The 25,113-nt window shown below is 27.6% G+C and overlaps 1 protein-coding gene and 2 pseudogenes across 1 annotated transcript in view; all 3 read left to right on the top strand.

Moving 5' to 3' along the window:
• Nucleotides 1-3,134, top strand: part of LOC135931482 (uncharacterized) — a 29,522-nt gene extending 26,388 nt beyond the window's left edge. Inside the window, exons 12-13 of the mRNA XM_065468618.1 lie at nt 1,883-2,309; nt 2,618-3,134. Of these exons, the coding sequence (XP_065324690.1) occupies nt 1,883-2,309; nt 2,618-2,887 (697 nt within the window). The 3' untranslated portion in view covers nt 2,888-3,134. The remainder of the gene's footprint in view (nt 1-1,882; nt 2,310-2,617) is intronic.
• A 7,675-nt stretch (nt 3,135-10,809) lies between these two features.
• Nucleotides 10,810-10,951, top strand: LOC135923061 (U2 spliceosomal RNA; annotated as a pseudogene).
• Nucleotides 10,952-16,160: 5,209 nt separating this feature from the next.
• LOC135923056 (U2 spliceosomal RNA) lies at nt 16,161-16,337 on the top strand (annotated as a pseudogene).
• Nucleotides 16,338-25,113: the final 8,776 nt, after the last annotated feature.

Genomic DNA, 25,113 nt, shown 5'->3' with positions numbered 1-25,113 from the left:
TGTCATTATTTGTAGTTTTATTTTTGAATTTGTTTTAAGCTTATTCATGTTTGTCACAATATATTATATTATAAAATTAGATTTAAATAGTTTTAAAAAAACAATGTTAGAATTTACAAGAAACAGAGTTAATTTAAAAAAAAACAATGTTAGAGTTTATAAAAAACAGGTTTGATTACAAAGAACAAGGTTGGTTTTAATAAAACAATGTTAGAATTTACACAAAAAAAAGTTAGTTCTATAATTTTCTTATTTACTCACAAATGGGGGCACGCAGCTTAAAATATAATTCTGTATATCTCCGCAAATGGGGTGGGCAGCCTCTGCCTTTGATTTCAATCTCTTTGATTAAAAATTCCTCTATTTTATTAATATTTTTGAATAATGTTAATGTACTCACAAGGAAAATAAATTTTAATAAAATTTATTTATAAAAAATAAGTTTTATGTTGGAAAATTGATATTCCAAAATTTGCAAAATTTTGATTGGGAAGGGGGGGGGGTTAAAATTTTTATTCGCTTAAAAGTATATTTATAAAAACAGTCAAATTTTTAATGGGGGGGAGGAAATTCCCCCTCATTGGTTACGCGCTGAGCGGATCCAGGCCTAAGGCCAGGTATGGGGGGGGTTTGGAAGTCCCAAAAAATATCCACCCCCCCCCCCCCCCCCTCCCATAAGAAAATCCTGGATATGCTACTGGTCGATATCAATTTAATATCGTATCAGCCTCCAAAATGTTGTATCATTACACCCCTAAATAAATCTTTGTTTATCAATAAATAATAACTAAATTATTTCAATAGCTACTAAAATTATGTGTTAATTAAAATTACTGCAGCCCATAATTAAAATTAGATTACTACACTAAAAAGTTGAATTTTATTTAATCTTACATTTTCTTTCTTGCTTATTTTATAAATTAATAATTTAATGAAAGGTATCTAAAAAATGAATATTTATAAAATTTTAAGCCATATATGAATTTTTGAGAAATTATTTTCAACTTTAACATCGACATATTTCAAGCAATATTTTAAAATATACATTTTTTCGCATTTAGGATTTACCTGTTTATCGTCGCCTTAAAACTAGATTATTCTGTCACTTTTTTTCAACTTTATAGGATGCCTTAATATTTTTTAAAATTCAAATATGTGTATATTTAATGTTTCTTCTGCATTTAATTATATAAAATACCATGATATTTTTTTACAATTGGAGATAGTGTTGTTAAGCGGTTTTATTTTTAAAAATAGCCCACCCGATATTTTAGCCAAAATTGTTACACAATCCTAGAGATTTAACTCATAGAATTAGAATGTTTGGGACATTATTAACGAAAATATTTAAATGTTTTTTAATATATAAATATTTTACATGTTATTTTTTTAATACTCTTCAAATTTTTTATAATTTAAAAAAAATTTTAACCCTTAACCCTACATTTAAAAAATGGCTCGAGGTTCTTGTTCAGCCAAATATCAGGGTTCGAGTTCATGCCTGCGTATCACACTGCATGATTATTTATAAAATAAAATAAATTTTCTATTAAAATATTTTTATTTTTAATGTAAAAAAAGCGTTAAATAAAAGTATCTAATTACATTACATATACCTTTAAAATAGTATTTAGATATACTTACATTCTAGATACAGATACTTTAACAACTCTGATAAATAGATAAATATATTCTTACATAATTAATTTATAAAAAAGTCATTTTTGACAAAAGTGGAAATGATTAAACAAAATATCAAGCGACGATATATAAAAACAAGGACGAATTTTCTTAAATTGAAAAAATTATGTATAAGCAGTACTATTAAAATAGCTATGGCAATTTTATGTTAAATCTATTTTTTTCTTCAATATAATCACAGATACCCACCTCCAATCCAACCCCCTTCTCATGATTTTAGGTATCCGCCACCACCTCTAGCTCATAATCCTTTTCAACCTGTTCCACCTCCCTACACCCATCCTTATCCAGATGAGCATGCTTATCCTACACTTGTGAGACACCCTCTACCCCCTCACAACCCTACACCTCCTCATCACGCCCCACCTCTTCCTTATCGGCCAACTTCTTATGTGCCTCGTCCCCCACCTTCACATCAAAACATACCTCAGAAACCGCCCGTTTTGGAAAAATTAAAATACCCTAAAAAGAAAAGCGACGATCCTACCAAATTGTCTTTCCTATCAAAACTTAAGAACCATAACCTTGGTGTTCTTAGCTCGGCCTCTGACGTAGGTCTGTCGAAGTCCAGTCTAATCCAAGTCGGCACTTTTTTGCGCGATAATCAGGTCAGCAGTTTGAAGAACATAATATTTGCGTGAGGCCATTCTGTTTCTAATTAAATTTTGGAAAAGATAAGAATTTTAATAAAAACATTTCTTTTGAATAAATATTCTATTCTGAATTAGAGAAACAATGTTTTTTTAAACATTTTTAATTTACAAATTATTTATATAATAACGTTTTGTAGATATTAGATAAGGCCTATAAAGCGGAACTTTTTGTTTGTGAAGATGAGATATTTGACTTAAAATAATAATGAATATTTTTCTCAAATATTGAGCCAAATTAATATTTTTTATATTTTAATGAAAAGGAGTATGGATCTTCTTTTAGTAACCTTTCTTCCTTGTCAGAAAATAGGGATGAGTATAGTACACACAGGCGTCCAGAAAGTTTTAGTGAGGAAAGACGATTTAACGTTAACAGCTCCAGTAAAATGAGTAATAATTTAACTTCGTATTACACCGAGAATCATCCAAGGCACACTCAGCCACCACAAGCTAAGAGAATGGACAATGTTCGTAATAGAAATGCTAATGAATACAGGACTGGTCACGGGACTTTTAATAGATATTTCAAATAGCCCGTATCATCATGATTGGCTCAAAAGATGCCCTAACGAATTATTGTTTATTTTATATATATTAATTTGTAAAATTTTAAAATAACTTTATTTTTTGACATGATTTATAAATATAATTATATTTATTATTACATGATTAATTATGATATTTGCAATTTTATTTTATATCCCCTATCTACTTTCTTTGTGCTATATATTATATTATAAATATTTACAGTAAATTTGTGATTCAGTTTTTTTGGATTTATGTCGCTAATTTTTTCCCTTTATAAATATATTTTATGGAATTTGGAATTAATAAAAAATAATATCTGTTATACATTATTGCATAATATAATAATCTTATTAATAATGGTTACTTAAACACAACGTCATTACAAGAATAACTTTCTGTTACATATAGAATTATTTATTTATAAAGATGTAACTTTTTTATTGATTAAATATTTAAGCTTCAATTTTTAATTTTCAACATTTACAACCTTATTTATTTCAAATTTTTTAAGTGAATAAGGTTATAAATGTACAATTTTATAATATAATATTGACGTATTTGGGAAGGGGGGCAAACCCTCCCATTATATTGCTGTTAATGTAACTATTTACATTTTTGAGGAACTTTAACTCCTATTTAAAGTTAACTAGCTATAACTCGTTATAATTTTGGATCCGCAATTCAAATAAGTTAATTTCAAAAATTTTAGATTTAAGCCTTGTAGTCTTAGTAGAATAAATTTACTAGTCCATTTAATGTAGTAAATTAATTGTGTTTTATATACTATTTAAAAAATAGTGGAAATATTTTCTCAACTTGTTTTGGCATTTTAAACCAACATTCCTTTTGAACTATCAGAAACCTGTTGCATAATTCGCTATCAGAGTCTCTTTTTGAAACAATTTATGAATTTTCATGATTTCTTAAGATTTTATTTATGGCCAGGGGCGGACTGGCCATAAGACCAGGTGGGCATTTTGCCCACGAGGCTGCAAAAAAAGGTCAATTTTTGAGGCCGATCAGAGGAAAATATCAAAAAAGAGTCTGATTAGAAAATAAATATATTATATTCACATTATTTTCTCTTATCATTTATTTATTTTTAATGATATCTCTATGATTTGAATATCACATTCCTTGAGAATTGTCATGTCGTTTACTATATTTTAATGCATAAAATATCTTTAACATCGCTTGACGCTATACTTCATTACCATGTTCTTTTATTTGTTTTTTTCTTCAAATGAAGTGGAAACGCTTCCGTTTGAGTAGAGTGAAAGCTAAGTTTTGATTAATTAATTATATTTTATTTTTATATATTGATTTATTGTTGAAATAATATAACCAACATTCTTGTTCTTAATTAATTGAAATCAATTAAAATCTAGGTCGGTGAATCAGATAAAAGGACGGGTGCTTGGATGAAACAGAATAATTCATCTGGCCAAAATAAGTTGAGAAGGCTGCAAAAAATAGGTGAGAGAAGGTGATGGACACGTGAAAAAACCCTTAGATGGATATATGGTAAAGTGAGCTTGCTCTCAACGATAAATGCACTTCAATTTATACATAGTTATATATATCATTGAATTTATAATAGATAATAAATCATTTGAGACAAAAACTTGATAATTATGTGAATTTAAGATTCTAGGTTAAGCTATAATATATTTGAAAAATTTTGAAATAATGGGGCTCTAAAAAATTAGCATCTGTATCGATTCAAAATAAAGAAATGAAATGGCTTCCAATTTAAATGAAACATTTTCATATTTAAAGCTTCCGGAGAGTATGAGGGTACAGAATGCTCTGCCAATTGAATAGGACGAGCGAAGAGAATATATAGTGATAAATAAATACCAGGATGGTCCCGAAGAATCGATTGACTTTTATAGGTTCGAAGTATTTCGTCCTATAATTGATGAAATTATAAACTCAGAACGGCTTTCTGCGAATTGAGAGCTTATTTTCAATGTGAAATATTTGCATCCAAGTCATTTTGATAAAATAAATAGCAAAGGTATTTCTGAAAAGGCCCTGGAAAAACTAGCACAATTGGCATGTATATTGAGTGTTAAATTACGTAACGAATTATGTTCATTTGCCAGTGTATTCAAAGATTTGGTAGCAGTTTTAAATGAAATGGACGATGATATAGTATGTACAAGTGAGGAGTCAAATGAAGAAAATGGAATAATAATAACTCAGAGTGTGATAATAAATGTAACAAGTGTTTAATATGCGTGTATGAGATTTTTAAAAGATAAAATATGCACACAAGTGCATTCACTAATTTTTGGCTTTGAATACATTTTAACTTAGTCATTTACGCAGGTTAATTGCTAGAAAGCATTTAATAAATTAAAAATTATAAAAATAGGCTGAAAGTTAATATTAACCAAGAAAAATCATAAGAGTTTTTAATGATGTCAGTTGAACGAGAACTATTAGCGCAGGTTGAAATAGAAGAATTCTTGTATATTTGCGCATAGGTTCAATGTTAATGAGAGATTTATTAACGTAAAAATTATATATTTTCTTAATTCTTTTATTTGAATCTTATTAATATCTATTTACAATATGATCGGTGCCTGATTTTATAAGTGCAGCAATTTTATTCTCTGTAATATTGTATAATTGCAATAATTTTATATGTGTAATTAATTGATTTGATATATTGAGTATGTATTTTTTTATATTTAACATGTTATGTATGAATAGATTTTATAGTGCAATATCGTTGTAAATCAATAAAAAATATATAGTTGCAATGAATATCATTTTATATAGGTAATGAATATGATTTTAGATGTGCATTTTTTTTAAATAAAATATATGATTATCGTATATATTTCTTTATGTATCGTTTGAACTTATTTTCAAAAATAAAAAGTAATAAAAATCATGTAAATCGAAAAAGCCATTTCAGGGAACCCAGTCGAAGACCGGACAAAAGCGGGGCAAAGGCCCGCAAAATATAAATGAGGTCGCTATAAAAAAATGTCCACGAGGCCGTAGCGTCACCAGTCCGCCCCTTTTATGGCAAAAACAAAAAGTACCAATAAGGTAATTATGAAAAAAATTTTAAAATTGAACCTTAAGTTGTTTCAACAGTAGACTATGATGACAAATGGCTATGAAAAGTCCGAATATAGATCAAATTAAAAATGAATTCGGAAGTGGAAAGCAAGAAGAAAAAATATTTATAATTGTTGCAATAGAGGGCTTAAGATTATTTAAAGTATTAGATGGTAGTGATTCTGGGTTACTGTCAGGGACCCTGAGTGAACTAGAATGAACCGCTAAACCTTTATAAATATCTGAACCGATATAATTATTTTTTGAAAACGTTAAAAGAAACTTTCTAAAAAAGTTGAACCGGTTTCTGCCAAAATAAAATAAATAATTTTAATACATTCAGGTCCGTGAAGGGCGGAACGACTTGAGGATCAATTAAAATATATGCCAATATTTAGAGTCCTGATTGATATTCAAATCAGACATTAGCGGATCAATGATTAATGAGTTATAAGCAAAATAAGGAAAGTGTGAAATTTTGAAGCTGACAGAACGACTTGAGGATTAATTACCAAAACTTATACCATTATGTAACCCGTTAATTGATCCTTATTTCTTCTATTAGGAAAACAGCGGAATAAACCGTTCGTGAGTTATGAGCAAAATAAGAAGGTGTTGGCACTTTTCCAAAACCTAAAATAAAAAAGTTTTGTTTTGAAACTTGGCAATTATTTAGTACTCAATATCTAAGTTAATAATCTCCAAACCGGATATCGGTATCACTAACCGCAACCAAGTTATAACCGTTTTTAAAACGTCAAGTTAGCGTAATTTTTTAAAAAAGTGAGGAACAATTACCGAAAATTATGCCAATGTCAGTGGCGGCACTAGGAGGGGAGCGCAGGGGCTCGAGCCCCCTGAAAAATTTGAATAGCCCCCTGAAGCAAAAAATATTTTTTTAATGACTCCTTAAAACTAAAAATAAATTTCTTTAATTGCTCGCCCCTGAACAATTTCTTTTATAATTCTATTGAGTAATATATAGATTTAATTTTATTATTTAAAAATTAATAAGATTATCTAAATTTTTATTAAATGAATACTATTTTAATTATTAGATTAGATTAATACATATAAATTATATTTTAACTATGTCAGATTGCGATCAAATTCTATGTTAAAAATATATCAATATCACTCACTAAATATTAATTTAGCATTAACAGTTGAAGCATAATTGACTATTATTTTAAACAATACTAATTAAATAAATATAATCATTTATTAATTGAAAACTAAAAAATTTAATATTGTAATTAGCCGAGTTCAAAATGACTAATCAACTGTATATTTATTTTTAAATTTTATTATCATGCCTATTCCAAAAAATTTTCAAGGTCCAAATAAGTATAAGAGATTTCTTTGTAAATTAAACATATAGTTTACAATGCTCTATTATATACAGTTGTTTATAAAATATTAGATAAAATGCCACTTTTATAGACGTATTTGACAGTTATATAATATATTACTAATATTATAATTAATTTTATATAAATGCTTTTGATAATAAATATAATAACAATTTGCATTCAAGTATTTAACGCCATCGATTTAATTATAAATAATTTAAAAAAATAAAACATTTTATTATTTATCCTACAATAGATATAGTAAATTTAATATCTTTTCTTCTCTTTTTTTACGTGTTTTTAGGAAAGCTATTTTTTTCTTTTTCGAAAAACAGTAATTAGTTAAATTTTTAATACAAGTATATTTTTGATATTATTACAACTATTATTTTAAGATATAATATACCAAGGTGGTGCGAAAATATATAAAATCTTAATTGTTTCATCATATCATTCGATCCTTATTTTATAGTTAGAAAATGTTTCATTTCTAATATGGCATTGCCGTGAATTATATTTGCATAATTATTTCTTCCAAAGATTTTTAGTGTTTTTATTTTATCAATTTATCCAACATAATAAATTCTTATATTAGTTTACATCGTGGGTGTCATGGCTATGACTGAAAATTAACTAGCATCTATTATTTGTGTTGCTATGTAATTTATGAATAATACTACAGCTGCTGAGAGCATATTATTGCATATTTTAGATTAACAATAATGGTCAACTGTGTAGTCGTTTATATATCATTTAAAATGGAATATAATCTTTTAGAAATTTAATATCTCACAATAATTTTTAGCTTCCATCATGTCATCTAAGATAAAGCTCTAACCACTTAATAGTTTTATGATTTAGATTAATCGTTTATACTCTCTTCTTCTAGAATTGTTGATTTGGTTTAGGTTATAAATTTTTCCTTATTAGTCATTCTATAAAACATTGTCTAAAATGGTAACAGAGAGTTATATTAGTTTCATAAACTTTGTCAATGTAAGTTGCTAAGAATTATATTATTGCATTATATGATTTTTATTATTATCAATTGAGGCTTATGTATGAATTAATTTTAAATCACTTGTAATTCTTTAGACGCAAATTTTTTTTATATCAGCAATCGAAAATATTTTATACAGCAAATAGATTTTGTATTAAAAAATATTATTTTTAGAAATGTCTTGCATTGTTTTAATTATTTATATGCCAGTTTATTTTGTATGCATAATATAATAAATGACAAAATATGAAATTCAGAATAATTATTCAGAGTTAACAAATTTAAAAAAAAATACAATATACTATTATAAAACCCGACCGAAGGCCCGCAAAGGGTATGGGGAGCGAAGCCCCCCATAAAAAATTTTTTAGTTGAGCCCCCTGAGATTGGAAGGCTAGCGACGCCCCTGTTTTTTAGTGGTAAATTCGTATTCAAAATGGGTAGAATATTCAGAGGTTCATAGTTATACCACTAAAATAGTTATTAGGAAATTACAAGCAAAATAAAATATTTTTAAGTTGAGCCCCCTGAGATTGTAAAGGCTAGCGACGCGCCTTGTAGAAATATTTTATTTTATTAATTAATTTTATAGAATTTAATACGCCAATATTTATTTTTAAATTAAAGATCTATAATCATTGTTAATTTTATTTAAATTTCTTATGCACGGAGTTGGGCAGGTCCTCTTGAAAAAGAATCTAGATACAGATTCTTTGTGAAAAAATACAGATACTAGTACTTAATTAGAGTATCTAAGATACTTTTAAATTATCATTACCAATTAAATTAAAATAGCTTATAAAATACAATTTTTACTATTTATTTGTGAAGAACATAACATAACATATAACAAGAATGAATATTTACAATAATTTATAAAACATTAAATGATGAGTTAATTATAATAATCAGGCATTTTACCATAGAATAAGAAGGGAGACTAGTATTTTTAATTGGAGTTGAAATATTATTGTACCAAAACTAAATAACCCTAATTAGAGCTGATGAGGGTATTTCAGTATTATATGTATAAAAAATTTCCTTAATGCAAGGATAATAATTAAGCATTTATAATATATTTCGACTTAATATAATTTAAAACCTCCCAATATTATTTGTATAACTGAACTCAGCATCATTTGTTTCACTAAAAGATAAATAATCATCGTTTGATCTTGATCATATACTCTGATACTACATTCAGGGCTTCTCTTATTAAGATATTTTGAAATTATTTTTTTTATTATCCGACTCAATCGATAAGTTCTTAAAATATGGATGTGATTTTGTTATCAAGAAAGCCACATTATATTCAAATAGGAAAATTAAAATCTTTTGCCCATACCATCTTAGGCAGCTTTTAATAAAGGTTGAAAATATTGTAAACTTGAATTTTTACACATAAATAATATACTTTATTATATTTAACAAAATTGTGTTTAATTTATCATTTTTTTGTTTATACAGGTTTTACATCTAGCCTGTAAATTGTCTTTTTTAACTTTTATTTTAAAAAAATTTCCAAATTTCAAGATTGGGATATAATTCAGGGGAACTTATTTCTATAAATAAATTTCACACCATGAGTGGTAATCATCCTACAAATTAAAAATATTGCATAAAATTGGTGATGATATTCTATCGAGATACATTTATATATGAAATATAATCTATACTTATTTCGTTTTGGTGTTATTTTTTATCTTTCTACCTTAATATGAGTTGTTAATTTTACAGGTAAATTTTGCTGCCAATATATTAAAATATGGCAGAAAAAAATATGGAAATCAATACAAAATTTTCGAAGAAAATAAAATGTATACAGTGATATGTAAAATTTTAAACATGAATATTAAAAAGAATCTGTATCTGTATCTTTAGTCAAGAAAATGAAAAAGATACAAGATTCTTTTCAAAATAAAGGATCTTAGTTACAGATACAAGCATCTTATTAGAAATGTCAAAAAGATACTGAGTACAAGATACAAAAGGATCTTGTATCTGGTATCTTAGATACAAGTATTCGCGGTACTGCCCAACTCTGCTTATGCATATACATAAAACTCAATTAATAATCATTTAATTTAAATGTTCCAAATCTGTGACGATTATGATGTTTTTTAAATAAAATAATTATTAAAATGATAATGAAGTTAATTTGATATTAATGTATAATATTCTAAAACATGCTTTTATAATAATTTTATTCAATACATAATTTTTTAATGGCTTTACTTGGCAAACATAACGATTGAAAATTAAAATGATGGCACTAAACTTTATAAATTTAACACATGGATATAAGTATTATTTTTATCAAATGTAAAATTAAACATGAATTTTCCTTAAATTATAAAATTATACCTCATTCATAGATCGAAAATCGGATTATTAATTAAAATTTCTTATAATATTCCTTCTATCATAAAAATTAAATGAAACTGGATTCAAGGGCGAAAAATATGTTATTATATTTAAGAGAGCATCTAGAAAATGTATCGCTTTTCGGCCTCTTGGCTTATATCAAAAGTGTAGTATCTTTTCTTATCAGCTCAATGAATCTTACTTTTGTAAAAATTTTACAACTTTCTAAAAAAAAAAAATTTCATGTGTTTAATGATGTAGACAAGGGACCATTTCTTTTGGTAGATTTCTTCGATGGCGATTGAGAGCAGTCGTTGGATTTGGTGACGTTGCGGAAAAGTGAGCATCGTAATCAGCTTGGTTGGAGATATGATTAAGTCTCCGCGATTACCGTTTGTTCCCATAGATCAGGGTTTAATGATGTAACCCGGTGTTGCAGATACCATGAGGACACCAATGAGCTTGGGAGAGTGTAGGACGGTTGGGCGGCTCGTGTTGACCATATATTGGAAGAGCCAATGTTAGCCATCGGACTCCGGTATCCAATAATACTTGGGACTGAATGCCATGGCAAGGCGAGTTGGTATCGACTGCTCAGTAACTACATCATGTTGGTTAGTATTATCTGGTTGTGTGAATCTAGAAGAAAATAATAAAATTAGATTGTTACGAGAAGCACTGTTAGTAGTCCAGGTGACAGGTGGACTCTCGTTGGAATGATGTGGAATAATATCCTACGGGCTAGCGGGTAGGATAGGATAGAATCATAATTATTGCAATAGTAAAATTCATAATCAGAAAAATTTCTATAATAAAAATAATTATAATGGTGCAAATGTTCGTAATAAAAATTATAAGGAATATAATTATTACAATAATAAAAATCATGATCATAAAAATTTTGATATGAAAAATAAAACTTGTAATAAAATTATGTAAATAAAAGCTATTGATTTATAAAAAATACCTGATTTATTTATCGATGATGATTCTGATTTTTATCAAAAATGGAAAAACGCAAATTATATAAATTGGCAAATTTTTAAGGAACTTAAAATACAAAATGATATGAAAATCGTACTTAATTAAATATTTAAAAATTGTTACTAAAAATTTTAAAATAATTTCAAGACAGTCAATTTTATTTAATGAAATAGAATCCTATAAATTAAAAGATATAAATCATACGATAAAATTTAAAAAAATACTTGTAATTGAAGAAATTAAGGATACAAATAACATTAAATGATAAAAATTTAGGAAACATAACACTTGAAGATAACAAAACGTAAATTGTACTTTAAGGATGATACATTTAAGAATAGAAGTATCACAAAGAGAGGCAATATTAAAACTAAGCATTTTAATTTCAGAAAATTTTTTAAAGGTGCAATAAGGAGATAATTTTTTTTAAAAATTGAGGGTAAAGAAATTATTTTTTACAAAAAGTGATAGTAATCTCAAGAAGAATTATTATATTAAGATACTTTCTAAAATGAAAAACAAGGGTGTGAAAGTTGTGTTTAGAAGAGAGGGAAATGTGCATAATAATATTTTATTGGCATATTTTAACCGCATGGATTCGAATTATTATTAATATAAACAAATAAAAATCGACGTATAAAAAAATGATTTAACCCTAAAACGCGAAAAATAAATTAAACATTAAAAATATTATATGATATTATATAATAATCTTATTGATTTATCATTCCAATATTCGATTATTTAATTTATTCGAATTAATTCTATTCTATATATTATTCTTAATTTCATATATATTATTCCGATATCATTTATTCTAATATCCAATTTGATCATTTAATAATTATTCGTTTTGATGATAACAATTTTGAAAATTTATAATAATAACACTGAGTACCACAAGTAATATATGACAAAATTACGATTGATGAAGACAACTTACGATAAGGATATCAAGCTATCGTTTTTAACAAATCAACTTACAAACTCAAAAACGATTTGGATAAATTAACGTATAAAATTAAATGCGATATAGAACAGCCAACCATTTGGTCAACAAGCTCTCGATAATACCTTACATGAAATTATGGGAAAGCTTCTTAGAAGAGAGAGAATGTTATATAATAGGAATCTATATTATAATTTTCCGATGTCCTCACTACGTCATCGTGACGTCATGTCATCGCTACGTCATGTCATCGCTAGCGTCATGTCATCTCTACGTCATGTCATCGCTACGTCATGTCATCGCTACGTCATATCATCGCTACGTCATATCATCGCTACGTCATGTCATCGCTACGTCATGTCATCGCTACGTCATGTCATCGCTACGTCCTGTCATTGGTACGTACTTATTTTTATTTTTTTATTGATGTTATTTTATTTTTTTTATAGAAAATATTTTTAGACATAATGCAAAATAAAGTTATTCATCTATATATACTAAAAAGGTTTATACTTTTCATTTTAGAATACTTAGCTTATGATGGATGATATTGCCACTATTCTAGAGAGGTTAACCTAATATTGACTCCTATTCAGGTTTTAAACATTAATATATTTTTTATTTATTCTTTTGTATTTATTTTAGATAACAAGGCATGTCCCAACCTCACTTAATGATTGTACAGGTGGTATATTGACTCCTCATCAGGTTCAATGCATTTATTTTTTTATTTATTTTGTTTTTATTTTAGTTAACAAGCCATGTCCTAACCTCAGTTAATGATTGTACAGGTGGTGATTTATCCATCATTAATAAAAGAAAAAGATGGCAGATCAATCAAAAAAAGAAACGCACTAGGGATAGCGAGGACCTACAAAATAGAACATTCTCTTATTTATCAAGTATAATTGTCCTCAAAATTATATTGGGATTTTTTAATGTTAAATATTAGTCTTATGTTATTATTTTTATAAAGTAATATATTTTACGTGTAGAATAATTGGTAAATTAGAGATTTCCTCTTCATTAATTATAAATTTTGGGCTTGGTTTCAAAATTAGGAAAGGTGGGTTAGAGAAATTCTTTTTAAATATTAAGATCTTGGATGCTTGGATATTTTATCCAGTTTAACTTATATTGGGATTTTTATTATTAAATGTTCGTCTTGGATGCTTGGATATTTTTTCCAGATATTGTAGGGTAGAACCTATATTAGAATTTTTTAATGTTAAATGTTAGTCTTATTTTATTAATTTAATATCTCTGGGCTTGATTTCAAAATTACTAGGGAAGGTGGGCTTGAGAAAATCTATTTAAATATTAAGATCTTGGGTGCTTGAATCATTACATTTATCATGTTTTTTTTAACTTTTAGAATATCATAATAGACTTGATTAGTACCCCAAAAATTTTATTTGATGATAGCCCTCCAACTTATTAGAAATATGCATCTAATATTGACCCTTCTACCGGTTTTACATTATTTTAATGTTTGTTTAATTTCAACAATAGTATATTTATATTTTTGCCTGATTTCTTTATTTGTCTAGGCTAACCCTAATCCCTCACATTGCTACCAAACATGATGAATCTTTTATTAAAGATAAGCAAAGAAAAAAATGGCGATTCAACAACCGCCTTACCCGTTCTAGTTACTGGTGGCCAAGATAATAAAGCACTGTGAACTCCTCTGGAGGTTTATTTTGTTTTTTATCTAATGTTTTATATCTATATGCTTATTTTATACACCCAGTTGCCTCCAAATTATATTTCTATCACCACTACCACAATCCCTATGCAACCCCTGCCTAATTTTTAACAAATAAAAGCATTTAATTCCACTATCATTTAGCTCATTAGGAGTTATTATAAATAATACTTTATCCGATTCCCTGAGGAACTTTCATGAATATTTAGAGAGATGTTCAAACGTGAATGTGCAGTGCGGCCAATTTCATTAACATTATTAATGGGAAAATATGCGGTAGTTTTGTCATGGCCTTTATAACAATACTTACGACCGTTTTATGGTTGAGTTGACAATGTGGTTCATGATTCTATTTTAGAGGGGGATACCAAAACTGACACTTTGGCAGAAATATCATTTTGCGTTCTTCTTTTACCAGTAGCCCAGGGCCTCAGCTTTATCAGGACAAAATGGGTGTTGTACACTGCTTTGGTAATCCGTCATTATTCATTACTTTCACCTACAACCCTAAATGGGATGATATTATACATTAATTTTTCCTTCTGCAGACGACTGAAAGGATTAGCTCTTAATTTTACCAGACACACAGAGTAATAATTATTCCTCATCATTTTTTTAAAAAATTACCTAAATTTATATGGCAAGAAAAACAAATTTCTTAAAAAATATATAAATAAATTGCATATAAGTTTCATTAGTATTGAATGGCATTTTTGTAATTTAAATAAATAGCATTTTTTTGTACTTAACAAATGATATAGATAGCCCTTATCAAATTTTTTGATAAAAGGAGTTAACCCACTATTGGTAAATCCGAGATTTCCCCTTCATGTGTTGATAAATTATTTAGAAATTTAACTATCTCCGGGTTTGGGAAATAGTTTTGAAACTTAATATGGGATGGACTGGGCTTGAAAAATATTCCTCAGGATTAATATTTGCTTGCACCTGACTTGGGAATATCTTATACAAATTATTATGGGCCGGGCTAGGAAAAAATTTTCAAAATTATTATGGGTTGAGCTAGGCTTGAGAAATTTTTTTATAAATTATAAGGTCTTGAACGCGTGGAAATTTTTTCCAAATATTATGAGCTTGGACCTGGCTTGAAATTTTTAAATGTTAAATGTTAGTCTTATGTAACCAGTAATATATTTACAAAGAATTTTGGTATTGGGTACAAGCTCATTTAAATAGATTTTGACTCAAATAATAGTTTCCACTCTTATTCCTAATGGGTTGGACTCAATGACATTGCTTGGACTTGACCTAAATGGGGAGGGGGGGGTTTAAAAATTATATAAATTGGATATGATTTTTAAATAAAAGATAACATCTTTCTTAAAAAAACGAATAAAATTCTCATTCTCCGTCATTTTTGACGGGCTATCTACTAGTATTAATAAATTAAAATATTGATTAAATATATATTTGATAATTAAATAGTAATACGTTGGAATTATATACCATGCACTCATTAAATTATCTTTATTAAATTTACCTCATTAATATTATTTGTGTATTCTTATTTTGGTAAATTAATTTTTGTATTTTAGTTAACCTTCGTGTTAACTTATTCATTTACATGATATATATATATACAAAACACTTTTAACTTTTAGACTTATAATTTTAGTTATTTAGATAATAAATTCACCTGAAAATCTATACCTACATATCGCGTTTAATTTTATTCGTTTTTATAATATCGCTAACTTCGCTATTCTATTCTCGCGTTTTTTAAAATACATAATATATATCGCTTATCCATGCACCTATTACATATGTTTATTATCATATATCATATTATTGAGAAGCTATTTGGGAATTTTCTTTTTAACATATCCTTTTTTTCTCAAATAAAAATATGTTCTTATTAGCTTAATGTCTGGTACGTTCCCTAATAAGGACCAGTATATTAAACTCATTTTTGGAAATTTTAGAAACGCTCTTTACTTACCTATCCCTTTTCTAAGGGTCAACCTGGTATTGCAGTACATCTTGGAGTGGCCCAAACAATTAAAAAATTATATAGAATTTTTAACAATTTATAAATTTAATATTCCTTACAAAAGCCTTTCTAACATTTTTAAGCAAACTTTTCCTATTCATTATCTATCATTTTTTTGGTAAACATTTTTATTTTCCTTTCATTAATCTGATAATAATTTTTAAAATATTTATCCCCATATTAGCATATTATTTTTTTTTTGATAATTTTAATTAACATAGTCATTGTTATGTTTTATTTATATTTTATTTTATCTCTTTATTTTAATATATAACTTAATTTTTCCTCCTTGTTTAACATATAATTCTATACAAATCGAAATTTTATTTTTCTATTTTTATTTTCTCCATAAAAAAAAATCACCAATCTAAGTAAATCGATCAAATAAAATTTTTCAAAAAAGAAAAACGTCAGAATTCCGAGAAATCGTTAAAAAATATTGATTAAAAAAAATAACAATTCCGAGAATCAATAAAAAATATTGATATACATATCATCTCTCCCTTTAGAGAGAGTCTCCTCTATTTCAAATTTGACTTTATGTCTTTTCCATATCCATGGTATATATGAAATTCCAAGATCGAGCCACTATAGTCCCCTTAATCCATTTTACCTTGTCATTATTAATTTTGGTCCACCTGGTTGTCCTATCTTAAAAAATTGACCTCTTTGTTCTGTGCGAGTATCGTCTTGTTTGCTTCCTTGGGTTTCTCTAATCATTTCCAGATGATTTCGAGCATTCCATCCAAAAATCATTTGTGCTGTGTCTGCAAATGATTTCGAGCATTCCATCCAAAAATTAGTTGTGCTGTGTCTGTCCTTTTGTTGCATGCTGTGTATTTCTGTAGGCTAATAAGAATTTATTTAATCTATAGTACTTGTTTATGGTTGTATTTTTCTTCAGAGCTGTTTTAACCGTTCTTACCATCTATTCCGATTCTCCGTTGGAGCTCGGGTGGTATAAAGGGGTCAATATGTTGTTTATTCGATGTTTCTAACAATATTCTTTGAATTGATAGTTTGTAAATTGTGGTCTGTTGTCCGATACTAAAGATTCTGAAAATCCCCATTTAGAAAATATTTTGCCTAGTAACCCATGGCTCTCTCTGATATGGTAGTAGTCATTCCTTTTACCTTCATTCATTTCGTAAAAGTGTCTACCAGTATGAGTCACATGGTGTTTTTGAACGATCCTGCGATCTATATGAAATATTTGAAAGTCTTGTAGGTTTCTACCAATGGTTATCTTGTATTTTAGGAGGATTGTTTGGCCATGTATTACACGATTCTCATTGACGGCTTAGTTCTTCAATTCGCCATCGATTCCGGGCCACCATACATATTATCTGGCTAAACTTTTTATTCTGACGACTCCTTGATGACCGCTATGTAATTTGTTTAGTATTTTTTCTCAATTCTGTTGAATTATTATTCTTTCCCCTTTGTATAAACATCCATATTTTTCCTATAGATTGTTTTTACACATTTTGTATTGTCTTAATATACTGTCATCTTTTAACTTGAATTGAATTTTTATAATCCTCTTTACCTTTTTTAAGTCGTTATCAATTTTTTTTCCAAATGTCGTCTACCGATATAGGATGTTCATTTATAAAATATACTTCTTCATAATGATCTTTTGTTTTGTCTTTCATTGGGTATCTTGAGAGTCTGTCTGCTACTTTGTTTTCCTTACCCGCTTTCGCAATCGTACACTCCTAATATTAGAGACCTTTGAGCAATCGTGGAAATTTTATATTTACCGAACTTTTGTTACCGAATACAAGTGGTTTGTGGTCAGTCCATATTGTAAATGTTGGACTTACTAAAATTCATAAAATTTCTTTACTCCTAATACAAGCTCATATATTTAACTTTCGATAGTTGAGTAGTTTTTTTCGGAAATTGACAATGTCCTTGCAAATCCTATGAGATTCTCAGATCCATTCTTTCATAGACGCATCCGTAGTGAGCTAGATATCTTTACCTGGATCGAAATCAAAGATCACCCGAGGAGTCAAACATTCCTTTAAGATTTCAACACTTGATCCGCATTCTTTCATCCATTATAAATTGTTTCCTTTCTTTAATAAGTCATAAAGGTGCCGCGATTGTTTAAAATTTTTTTTATTAATTAATTCATAAGTCCTAATAGTGACTGCAATTCGTTGACTGACTCAGGAATTGGAGCATATTTTATCGCTGTTTCTCGTCTGAGGGCATAAGACCTTTGCTGGATATTACATGTCATAGGTATTTTACTTTTTCTTTAAGAAATTTCTTTTCGTAATTTGCTTAAAGACCGAACTCCGACATTCCTTGGTTTTTCTAGATTTTTTAGATGCTCTTCATCCGAAAAACCTAAAATTATTAGATCGTCAATATAGTATGCTCCTGTCATTTTCCCGAAAATAGGTTCATGGTCCTTTGGAATATCGCCAACGCCGGGGTTATTCCGAATGTCATTCTTTTGAATTCTAATAGACCTTTGTGGGTGTTAATAGCTAAATATTTCCTTGCATTTTAAAATCAATGGTTGAAAACCTTTCACCATTTCTTAATTTGTTAAATATTTCCTGTATTCTGAGGATAGGATATATGTCCGGTGTCATCCATGGATTTATCGTTATTTTATAGTCAATGCAAAGTCTGATATTCCCATTGGGCTTAATTATTGGTAGCAGAGGTCTGACCAGCGGCGTAGCTAGGAATTTCCTTAGAGGGGGTCCATACATATAAAAGCATGGGGGGCTTCGCTACCAGACCCCCCGTCCTAAAATTATTGATCATTTTAATTACTGCTATTAAACGGCTCGATTTGAGCCGATTTTTATAAACAGCTAACTCAATAGTTTAACCAAAAAAATATTGCTCAAGCCTAGAGATTTCACGAATAATGTCTAATCCTTTGTATCATCCATGAGCAAAATTTCCAGGCTTGCATAATTTTCTGGCTAATATATTGTGTTAGCCATATCGGATTTGAGCCATTAACAACACTAATTTTATTTAAAATAACACATTTCCACATAACTTTTATAGATATACTTTTCAATTTATTATACTTTTATAGAAATCAATTTACAAGCGATTATTTAAAATATAAATATTACATTGCTTTAATTATAATTATTATATTGCCTTAATTATAAATTATATACTTTATAACTATTAGTATTACACATATAAATTGCTGATTATAAATGATATAAATTGGTTTAAATATAAATGATATAAATTGGTAATTATAAATGATATAAATTGGTTTAATTATAAATGATATATTTATAATTAGTAGCATTATATAACACATTTAAATATTATAAATGTTATATATAATGAAACATAAATTTTGTATAAACTATTGTAAAACAATTTATAAATAGCAAAATATAAATATTAATTATTTATTTGATATAGTCACTTTTTAGTCTTTTGAAAGTATAATCTAAAAAAATTGATCTGGGGGGGTGTCCAAATCTACCCCCCCCCCCCGTAGCTACGCCACTGGGTCGTCTGACTCATTCCGAAAATATTATATTTTCTATTATATCGTCTTTAATTCATTTTGTTAGTTCCTCATCAACCTTTTCTTCTAAAGCATATGAAATTTTTCTAGAGGCGCAAAATTTTGGGGTCACCTTGTCTTTTATACTCAAATGGACATATTGTTCAATTTCCTTAACCTTTTATAAAATATTATTACTTATTTCTCCGTTAGGGATTTTAATTCTTGTCCCACGTAATATATATTATTATTATTATTGTATGTATCTACCTACCCTGCTAATATCGATTCTTTCCATACTAATTCTCTGAATTTCTTTATCTAGTTTATACCTATCAATGATGATACATCACACTATAATCAAAGCTAGGTATTTTATGGTTTCTTTTATCTGAACTTTTATGTCCTACTGCTTACGTTGGCGATTTTGTTACCTTCGTATGTCTTTAATTTTGTACCCGCGGAGGTGATTTTGTCTTTAATGAAATATTGATACTGACGCTCCTCTATCTAGGATCATGTTTATTTTCAAATCCTCTATATTCAGATTAACTTTGAATTTTTCTTTACAGGATTTGATATCTATCGAGTATATATATGATATATCTTCATCTTTACCTCTTTGATCGCAAGATTTAATCAATGTTTATCACTACCGCATTTGAAGCAAGTTGTTTTTGTCTGCCTGTTATATTTTGTCGTTGTATTAATAGTTAGTTATTATTGCTGGTGTTGTAAATTCCCTTTATCTTATCGTAAGATTAGTGATACTTATTTTTATGGTAATAATTATTGTTGTCATACCTATTATTATGTCGGTAATATTTGTTATAATTATTATTATATTTATACTGCCAGGTTAATGTTATTATGTCTTCCATAATTCGAGTTGTCATAATTATTATATCTAATAATGTTATCTAATCTCGTATTGTGGAATAATTGTCACTATAGCCTTCCTGAAATCCTATTATTATTACTATTCAGTGGCGTCGCTAAGGGGGGCGCAGGGGCTCAAACCCCTTGAAAAATTTGAACAGCCCCCTGAAGCAAATTTTTTTTTTTAATGACTCCTTAATATCCTTTGAACTAAAAATCAATTTTTTTGATTACCCACTGTATGATTTCTTTTATAATTCTATTGAGTAATATATAGATTTAATTTTATAATTTAAAAATTAATAAGTTTATCTAAATTATTCTTATATGAATACTATTTTAATTATTAGATTATATTAATATTTATAAATTATTATTTCACTATGCCAGCTTGCAATCAAATTCTGTGTTAAAAATAGAATATTAATATCACTCACTAAATATTAATTTAGCATTAATAGTTGAAGCTTTATTGACTTTTATTATTTAAATTATTATATAACCCTAATTAAATAAATATTAATTAAAAATCAACAAATTTAATATTGTAATTAGCCGAGTTCAAAATCACTACTCAACTATATTATTGATATTTAAATTTAATTACCATGCCTCTTCTTAAAATTATTTTCAAGGTCCAAATCCAAATAAGTATAAGAGATTTATTTATAAAAAGTAAGTAAACATATAGTTTATAATCCTCTATTAGATATAATAGATTAGGTTTAATAACAATTTTACAGACGTATTTGACAGTTATATAATATATTATTAGAGTTAATATTTTAATAAATTTTACTAATAAATGCTTCTGATAATAAATAAAAGTAATAAATTGCTTTTAAATATTTAACGCCATCTATTTATTTGGAAATATTTAAAAAAATATCTTATTATTTATCTCAGAATGGATGTTATAAATTAGATAACTTTTATTCTCTTTTTTACGTGTTTTTAGGAAAGCTATTTTTTTCTTATTTGAAAAACAGTTTTGAGTTAAATTTTTAATACTAGTATATTTTTGATATTATTACAACTACTACTATTTTAAGATATAATATAACGAGAGGTGGTGCTACAATAATATATAAAATCTTAATTAATTTCTTCTATCATATCACTCTGGTTCTTTTCATTTCTAATATGGCATCCCTGCCTTGTAAATAACTTAAGGCTTCATTCAATACATTTGCATAATTTATTCTAAAGATTTTTAGTGCTTTTGTTTTATCAATTTATCTAGAATAATAAATATGGGTATGACTGCAAATTAACCAGCATCTATTATTTGTGTGGCTATGTAATTTAAGATTTATTACAGCTGCTGAGAGCATTTGATTGCATATTTTATAATCAATAATGGTCAACTGTATAGTTGTTTAGATCATTAAAAATTGAAGATAATCTTTAAGAAATTTAATATCTCACAATTTTTTTTTCAATTACTTATCTAGCTTCCATCATGTCATTTAAGAATGCTCTAACCACCATATAGTTTTATGATTTGGATTGGTCGTTTATATTCTCTTCTCCAAGAATTATTGATTTAGTTAGTCCTATAAATTTTTCCTTATTAGTACATTCAATAAAACATTGTCAAAAAATGGTAACAGAGTGTATTAGTTTTTTGACCTTTTGTCAATTTAAGTTCCTAATTTTATAATATGTAGTTTTTAAAAACAATTATCAATTGAGGCATATGTATGAATTAATTAACCTTTTTTATCACTTGTAATTTTTTAGACGCAAAATTTATATCAACAATCGAAAATATTTTATACTGTAATAAATAGATTTTGTATTAAGAAATAATATTTTTTGAAATGTCTTATATTGTTTTAATTATTTATATGCTTTTTTATTTTGTATGCATAATATAATAAATGACAAAATGTGAAATTCAGAATAATTATTCAGAGTTATCAAATTTTAAAAAAGTATTTTATATTAATATATAACCCGGCCGAAGGCCTGGCAAAAGCGTGAAGAAGGCCCACAAATGGGGGGTATGGGGGGCTAAGTCCCCATAAAAATTTTTTATTTTTTATTTTCTTGTATATAGTTTATTTTATTATTTTCTATTTTCCCTTCATCTCGTTACTTTACGGCTTGACAATAAAATATACCTTTTGCTTTTGCTTTAGCCTTTTCCTTTTCCTCTACCAAGTCCATGGTTTGAAAGAGTATTTCAATTTCCTCTATTCCCATATTTTCTTCTAGTAATAATTTTGTTTTAATCTCTTTGCTTGCTAATCCGTTAATTATCTGCCTTTTTAAATTTCCTTCATATTTTTCTTTATAATTGCATTTTACTGCTAATGCTTTAGTTAATTTAAAAATTCAAGGTTGGTTTCTCCATCTCTTTGAGTACGTTTAACAAATTAGAAACTTTCCAACGGTGCTATTTTTTCTAGTTGGCTATTAAAGAATCTTGAATATTGTCATATTTTATTTTATTAATGGACTTGGAGCGATTTTAAAATAAATTTATTTAAGTCCTTCCATTGATAATGCCGATATGAGTGCTGCCCTATTTTTTTCATTGCCCGATGTATCGTTTAATATGAAGTATGCCTCCAATTTGATACGAAATATTGTGAATAAATCGCTGTTAATAAAATTGATGTTGGCATTTTAGATAATTTTATAGAATAATTTTTTTAAATTGTCTGTTTTCCCAGGTTTATTTATCCATTGTTTCTTATTCTTTCATGGAAGCTTCGTCATTGAAGTATATATTCCATATCGACGTGATGACAATCTTGGATTAAAATAATATATTTTAAATAAGAAATAAAATTACAATATGACTAGTAGATAGCCCGTCAAAAATGACGGAGAATGAGAATTTTATTCGTTTTTTTAAGAAAGATGTTACCTTTTATTTAAAAATCATATCCAATTTATATAATTTTAACCCCCCCCCCTCCCCATTTATGTCAAGTCCAAGCAATGTCATTGAGTCCAACCCATTAGGACTAAGAGTGGAAACTATTATTTGAGTCAAAATATATTTAAATGAGCTTGTACCCAATACCAAAATTCTTTGTAAATATATTACTGGTTACATAAGACTAACATTTAACATTAAAAAATTTCAAGCCAGGTCCAAGCTCATAATAATTGGAAAAAATTTCCACGCGTTCAAGACCTTATAATTTATAAAAAAAATTCTCAAGCCTAGCTCAACCCATAATAATTTTGAAAATTTTTTCCTAGCCCGGCCCATAATAATTTGTATAAGATATTCCCAAGTCAGGTGCAAGCAAATATTAATGTTGAGGAATATTTTTTAAGCCCAGTCCATCACATATTAAGTTTCAAAACTATTTCCCAAACCCGGAGATAGTTAAATTTCTAAATAATTTATCAACACATGAAGGGGAAATCTCAGATTTACCAATAGTGGGTTAACTCCTTTTATCAAAAAATTTGATAAGGGCTATCTATATCTTTTGTTAAGTACAAAAAAAATGCTATTTATTTAAATTACAAAAATGCCATTCAATACTAATGAAACTTATATGCAATTTATTTATATATTTTTTAAGAAATTTGTTTTTCTTGCCATATAAATTTAGGTAATTTTTTAAAAAATGATGAGGAATAATTATTACTCTGTGTGTCTGGTAAAATTAAGAGGAAATCCTTTCAGTCGTCTGCAGAAGGAAAAATTAATGTATAATATCATCCCATTTAGGGTTGTAGATGAAAGAAATGAATAATGACGGATTATCAAAGCAGTGTACAACACCCCTTGTGTCCTGATAAAGCTGAGGCCCTGGGCTACTGGTAAAAGAAGAACGCAAAATGATATTTCTGCCAAAGTGTCAGTTTTGGTATCCCCCTCTCAAATAGAATATTGAACAACATTGTCAACTCAACCATAAAACGGTCGTAAGTATTGTTATAAAGGCCATGACAAAACTACCGCATATTTTCCCATTAATAATGTTAATGAAATTGGCCGCACTACACATTCACGTTTGAACATCTCTCTAAATATTCATGAAAGTTCCTCAGGGAATCGGATAAAGTATTATTTATAATAACTCCTAATGAGGTAATTGATAGTGGAATTAAATGCTTTTATTTGTTAAAAATTAGGCAGAGGTGGCATAGGGATTGTGGTAGTGGTGATAGAAATATCATTTGGAGGCAATTGGGTGTATAAAATAAGCATATAGATATAAAACATTAGATAAAAAACAAAATAAACCTCCAGAGGAGTTCACAGTGCTTTATTATCTTGGCCACCAGTAACTAGAACGGGTAAGGCGGTTGTTGAATCGCCATTTTTTTTCTTTGCTTATCTTTAATAAAAGATTCATAATGTTTGGTAGCAATGTGAGGGATTAGGGTTAGCCTAGACAAATAAAGAAATCAGGCAAAAATATA

Source organism: Gordionus sp. m RMFG-2023, chromosome 1 (assembly GCF_954871325.1).
Source record: "Gordionus sp. m RMFG-2023 chromosome 1, tfGorSpeb1-WG-v2, whole genome shotgun sequence".
Lineage (NCBI taxonomy): Eukaryota > Metazoa > Nematomorpha > Gordioida > Chordodea > Parachordodidae > Gordionus > Gordionus sp. m RMFG-2023.
Note: the sequence above shows the minus strand (reverse complement) of the source record. Positions and strands in the feature narration are given on the sequence as shown.